The following is a 5700-nucleotide window of genomic DNA, read 5'->3' as shown; positions in this document are numbered from 1 at the left end:
AATTGAGACTTCCAGTGCGCGCACCCTATTTAAGAAGTGTATCAAGCTCTTGTGGGGTTGGTTCCCTTGATTGACGCCATAATTCATTTTGAATTTGCCTGCATTGATGGGGGACAAAGGGGTTGGATGCAGATAGTGCATGTACGAGACCGATGAGAAACAAAGTGGTATAGAACTTACTGCATGTATGGATGCACCTCGTCAAGATTAGTCAACACATATAGCATTATAGTGTGCCACTCTTGTCTCGTCAGCCTCTTAGGGGTGCCTTCACTTAGACTTCTGAGTTGGCCTTGGAACAGGCTAAGGTTGCATTCATTTTCGTTGGCATTGTAACGTGGGAGTGGATTATGCACGCTAGGAGGGTTCTCATTATAGTATGATGTTGTGAAGTTCGACGCCTCCTCAGTGATGTAAGCCACTGACATCGAAGCCTCAATCTTGGCTTTATTCCTACATTTTCTCCAAAGGAACTTGAAGCATCTCTCGATTGGATAGCACCAATGGCCTTGGACGCCCCCCCATCCTTGCCTCATACGGGAGATGCATAATCAAATGCTGCATCAGAAGGAAGAAGCCGGGTGGAAAGATCTTCTCCAACTTATAGACCAACATAGGTACCGCTACTTCCAAGGCTAGCAACACGGACCGAGATACCTCCTTGGCACAAAGCTGGTGGAAGAAGTAGCTCAACTCTACTAGCACGACCCAGATGTGGTCGGGGACATAGCCTCGAACCATCACCGGAAGAAGCTGCTCAATCCATATGTGGTAGTCATGACTCTTCATCCCTAAGACTCGCAGAGTGTTTAAGTTCACTCCCCTCCTTAGATTCACTGCATATCCATCAGGGAATAGTAACATTTTTATCCATTCGAGTACTTCCCTCCTATGCTTCTTGGCCAAGACGAAATCGGCCTTAGGCCTACTCCAATTCTTGCGGCAAGCAGGAGGCCGCATCTCCTGACTTGGCCTATCACACAACATTGCTAGATCCACTCTAGCCTTAACATTGTCCTTTGACTTATCATAAATGTCCATCATGGTTACCCAAAGTGCCTCGGCGACATTCTTTTTAGTGTGCATTACATCAATGTGATGTGGTATAAGAAGGTCATCATAATACAGGAGCCTCGTCAAACCCGACCTGTGAGTCCACACATGTTGCTCACCATATCCCTCGAATTTTCCATCCTTTTTATTGAAAACAAGAGTATTTATCTGAGCATGAAGATCAACGACAAGAAGATCATGTGTCATTGCAAGATGACGTCAGGGGGGAGAGATTGAGTGGGACAACAAACACGGGCCAACAAGTATACGGGGCAGCCAATAGTCCGTAGGAATTGAAGCCATCTATTGCGAGCGCAACACGTACATTACGAGCCTCTATAGCTTTCTCCCGATGAATACCATCGAAATGGGTCCATGCTTCACCATCAGATGGATGTACCATCTTGTCAGGATTGTATCGACATCCATTTTTGTGCCACATCATCTGCTTCGCGGTCTCCTCGGTCATGTATAGCTGTTGAAGCCTCGGTAAGAACGAAAGATACCGTAGGATCTTAGCGGGGATGTCCAGCTGGCGATCGAGTGCTACCATCACCGGACTCTACCTCTAGGAACCTAGAGGAGCCACACTCTGGACAGTACTTTGCGGCAGGGGGCGGTGGGGCGCGATGTGGATAAGTCCCCCCGAGGGGGGTTTGCCGTGTGCTGGATCAAGGGCACACGACAAACATCGGCTCGGCGAACATTTTTACTTTTTTTGTTTCCATTTTTTTGTTTTTAAAAACACTTTTTTTCTTTACAAGCATACTTAATAAATCAAAGTTTTTATGTAATTTCTATACCAAATGAACTTCACAATGTATATTCCATGTTTACAAACATATTACACCATTATTTTATGTGTCTATTTCTTTAATTCGAATTTTCTCGTTTCAAAATTAATAAATGCTGAAAATAATTAAGAAATAGCAAACGATTCCGAAAAATTCTCGAATTTGTACACGACACAACCTATATGGTGTAGTGCCTACAGAAAAAGTTTCGAAATCAAACTCAAATATAAAAGTCGAATCTACTCCAACTCATGCTCCTTCACTCATAACTCTATAAAACTTCTTCGGAGATTGTCCGGTTTCTACACATCATACGTGACAACTTGTTCAAAATTTCCCTAAACTTTTCTATGGCCTCTATGTATGATAACATGACATATGTATAAGTTTTAGGATTTATGGAATAAAATAGCATTTATTAGAATGTTTGAAAAGTATCGAGGCATTCGGCGTCGTGTCTCCTAACCACGGCATTCGAAAGTCATTTCCGTTTCGAATGTGTGTTCTCAGACAGGGTTGGGTAACAGGAAAAATGAAAATAAATGCTATTAATTGTAAAAATATAGCAAACATGTTTTAAATTTTATGAAATTTGAGTATGGAGTTACAAATGATGAGTGTGTAGAGAAAAAAAATAGAGGGTAAAATCTGAAAAAAAGACAAATTGTTTGCCGTGTGCTGCACCCATGGCACACGGTAAAGTTTGTATTTGCCGTGAGCCATCCTCAAGCACACGACATATCCAGGCTTTTGCCGTGTGCCTAACGGCAAACTTTGACGGCTGAGGGTGGGCGTTAACGTGGGGTTAGCTTTTGTCGTGTGCCTGTTTTTACCGTGTGTCGCTCACCGTGTGCAAAGGTTTGAGTTCACCGTGTGTCTGGTGTTTACCGTGTGCAACACACGATAAATGCTAGGTATACCGTGTGCCTGACGTTTGCCGTGTGCGTGGGCTGGGTACATGCCAAACCCGGCCTTTGCCGCGTGCTGCTCACGGCAAATAGGCGGACACACGGCAAAGGCCGGCTCTCCGGTAGTGTAGCTAGAGTTTGAAAAGGATGACTTAAGAGTAAACTTAGATGCACTTATATATTTCAATATTTGTGATTGGAGGAAGCAGTAAAACCATAACACAAACCACTTGTCGAACTATACAAGTTGTGATAATTTCTAGTTATAATCCATATTAGGGGCATGCTCAGAGAAGTGGTTTTGTGCTCAAAATCCTTAAAATTTAGTACAAATTGATTTGAAGTAAACCATTGAAAAGTTCTTTACCAACCCATCTCTTCCGGACATGTCCTAAATGTACTAAATTTCAACGACTTTCATAAGTTCAGATATCAAATAGGAGACTCAAAGTACTTGAGATGGGTAGTTCGTAGCATGCTTGACGTAAGCCAAAAATCTAGACACTAGAGAGTTTCTTGAGCATGATGTGCGCCCCGTGTTCCGGCTGCAGAGTGGACACCGGGAACGGCGCGTGAGTGTAGGACTGCGAGAGACCGAAGGAGAAGTGCTGCAGGATGCTGGTGAGCGCCATCTTGGCCTCGACCAGCGCGAAGCTCTGCCCCACGCAGATCCTTGGACCCCAGCCGAACGGGAAGAACGCCGGCGAGTCCTTGGACGCCTTGGAGATGCCGTCCTTGAACCTCTCCGGCCTGAACTCGTCGGCGTCCTCTCCCCACACATCCTTGTCGTGGTGAATGAAGACGATCGGCAGCGATAGTAGCACCCCAGGCGGGTACGTGACGCCGCCCAGCTCCACCTCCGTGTACGTCTGCCGATCCAGCTGCACCACTGGCGGGTACAGCCTGAGAACCTCGTACAGTATCATGGTCACCTGCAAAGCAAAAGGACAGAAACGACCGTGTGTTCGCGTCAGATTTCCATTTCCGTGAAAAGTCGTGGGAGCATAGCAGAGCACAGGCCGGCGAGCGAGTACTGACGATTTTCAGCTGCTGTATGCCGTCCAAGTCCGGCTGGTTGTCTCCAAAGGCACGCTGAACCTCCTCCCTCGCTCGGTGCTGCCACTCCGGGTGGATGCTCAGGACGACCATCGTCCACGTGAGCAGCACAGCGGTGGTGTCCATCCCGGCGAAGTAGAAGAGCTTCAGCTCCCCGATGATGTCGTCCATGGTCATGATTGGCTTGGAGTTCCCGGCCTGTTTGGTCTCGGCAATGTTGGAGTCCATCATCAGGCCAAGCAGGTCGTCGTTGTTGGCGCGGCCTTCTTTCATGGCTTTCTCCCGCTTGCTGACGATCCCTCTCAGAAGCGTCTGGAGCTCTCGCGCGTTTGCCTTTATCCTCCTGTTTAGCTGTGTTGGCAGGAATCTGCAGAAATTTAACATATCCACAAGAGCTCTGAACAACCTGTAGTTTCGATTTCATAACTAACTGCAATATCGCCAGATGTACGTTCTTACCTGAAACCCGGGAGGTACAGTGAGTTCATCAATTTCACTAGATTTTGAACTTGCTCGCACTGTATCTCGAAAATCCTCCTCCCCTCGCTGAAACTGCTGCCGAAGGCCGTGCGCGAGATCACGTCGCCGGTGAGATTCTGGAACTCCGGCCACACATCTATCTCCTTCGCTCCGTCAGACTCCACGTAGCCCACCCATCTAGTTATCAACTCGTTTGAGCACGCAGCAAACGCAGGCAACATTTTCTGCAGAGCAAAGCAACCAATCCGACGACAAATTAATCGATCAATCCGTCGAAGAGCAAGCATAAACCGTAAGGTCGCATCGATCGGCATCACTGATGCTTTTTGTGAAAACAGTGACCTTGAGCTTCTCGAGGTGAAAGGCCGGGTTGATGATCTTGCGGTGCGCAGCCCATTTCTGACCCTCGTGGTTCACCAGCCCGTTGGCGAACTGCCTGACGATGCCGGTGTGCTTGCGTTTCTGGAAGTGTCCAAGCTTGTTGGCCATGATCTCCCTCACCAGCTTGGGGTCGTTCACGATCACCCTCGGTGTCGGACCGAGCCAGGTAACCGAAATTTTACCTGCAACTCATATTTTCACCGCCTCTGTTGCATTTTCTTACATCGACTCTGCTCTCTGAATAGCAAAACAACGTCGCCTGAATGCAATTTTTAATTACAGTGACCGTGCTTACCATGTTCCCTGATGAGGTTGTAGTAGAGGCGATTCACGCGCGGAGTGATGTCGTGGGAGAGCGGCATGGGCTTGGCCCGAGCAGCCATGGCCAGTCGCGCGAGCTCCTTGAGGTCGCCGAAGGGGAAGCGGTACGCGTTGCCACGGAGGCCCTGGGACTGCAGGGCGCGGCCGAGCCGCCGCGGGACGATCAGGGTCGACTCCAGCACGCGGCACGCCCACCAGAGCGCCATGAGCGCCGCAAGGAAGCCGAGCAAGCTCCAGGGCTGTAACAGTGCGACGATCGCCATGGCGGCGGAGCCTGCAGAGCTCGATGGGTGGTGGGGTCCACGGGATAGTTTAGGAGGAAGCAGGTGCACCTGCCTGCACTCTGGCGGCACACTTTATTATAGGAAGCGTTTCGCGGCGCCTAGCGATTAGTGGACGTATCCGCTTCGAATGGATCAACCAAGGCATTGTTTAGTTCTAAAAATATTTACAAAATAAACACCATACAATTTTGTTTGTATTTGACAAATATTATCTAATTATAGGCCAACTAAGTTTAAAAGATTTGTCTCGCAAATTACAGACAAACTATGCAATTAGCTATTATTATTTTTCTATATTTAATACTTTATGTATGCGTCGTAAGATTCGATGTGACTGTAAATCTAAAATTTTTTACAAATTTTTTTAGAAACTAAACAAGGCCCAAAGCTTCATCTGCGATGACTGTGCTGCTGACATGTTCT

The 5700-nt window shown here is 47.5% G+C and overlaps 1 protein-coding gene across 1 annotated transcript; it reads right to left on the bottom strand.

The window, feature by feature from the left end:
* Nucleotides 3055–5345, bottom strand: LOC8084874 (cytochrome P450 CYP72A219). Its single transcript, XM_002455956.2, has 5 exons — nucleotides 4968–5345; nucleotides 4634–4854; nucleotides 4271–4515; nucleotides 3794–4178; nucleotides 3055–3687 (listed from the first exon to the last, which is right to left on the bottom strand). The coding sequence occupies exons 1-5, from the start codon at nucleotides 5254–5256 to the stop codon at nucleotides 3253–3255; spliced, it is 1575 nt and encodes a 524-aa protein (XP_002456001.1). The 5' UTR covers nucleotides 5257–5345; the 3' UTR covers nucleotides 3055–3252.

The sequence above is a fragment of the Sorghum bicolor genome, chromosome 3 (genome assembly GCF_000003195.3).
Source record: "Sorghum bicolor cultivar BTx623 chromosome 3, Sorghum_bicolor_NCBIv3, whole genome shotgun sequence".
In the NCBI taxonomy this organism is placed as follows: Eukaryota; Viridiplantae; Streptophyta; class Magnoliopsida; order Poales; family Poaceae; genus Sorghum; species Sorghum bicolor.
This window is presented reverse-complemented; position numbering and strand designations above follow the sequence as displayed.

Coding starts and splice junctions, on each gene's coding strand:
- LOC8084874 (XM_002455956.2), bottom strand. CDS start 5,256: ATGGCGATCGTCGCACTGTTACAGCCCTGGAGCTTGCTCGGCTTCCTT. Junction 4,855..4,967: donor CAACCTCATCAGGGAACATG/GTAAGCACGGTC, acceptor TATGAGTTGCAG/GTAAAATTTCGGTTACCTGG. Junction 4,516..4,633: donor TTCACCTCGAGAAGCTCAAG/GTCACTGTTTTC, acceptor TTTGCTCTGCAG/AAAATGTTGCCTGCGTTTGC.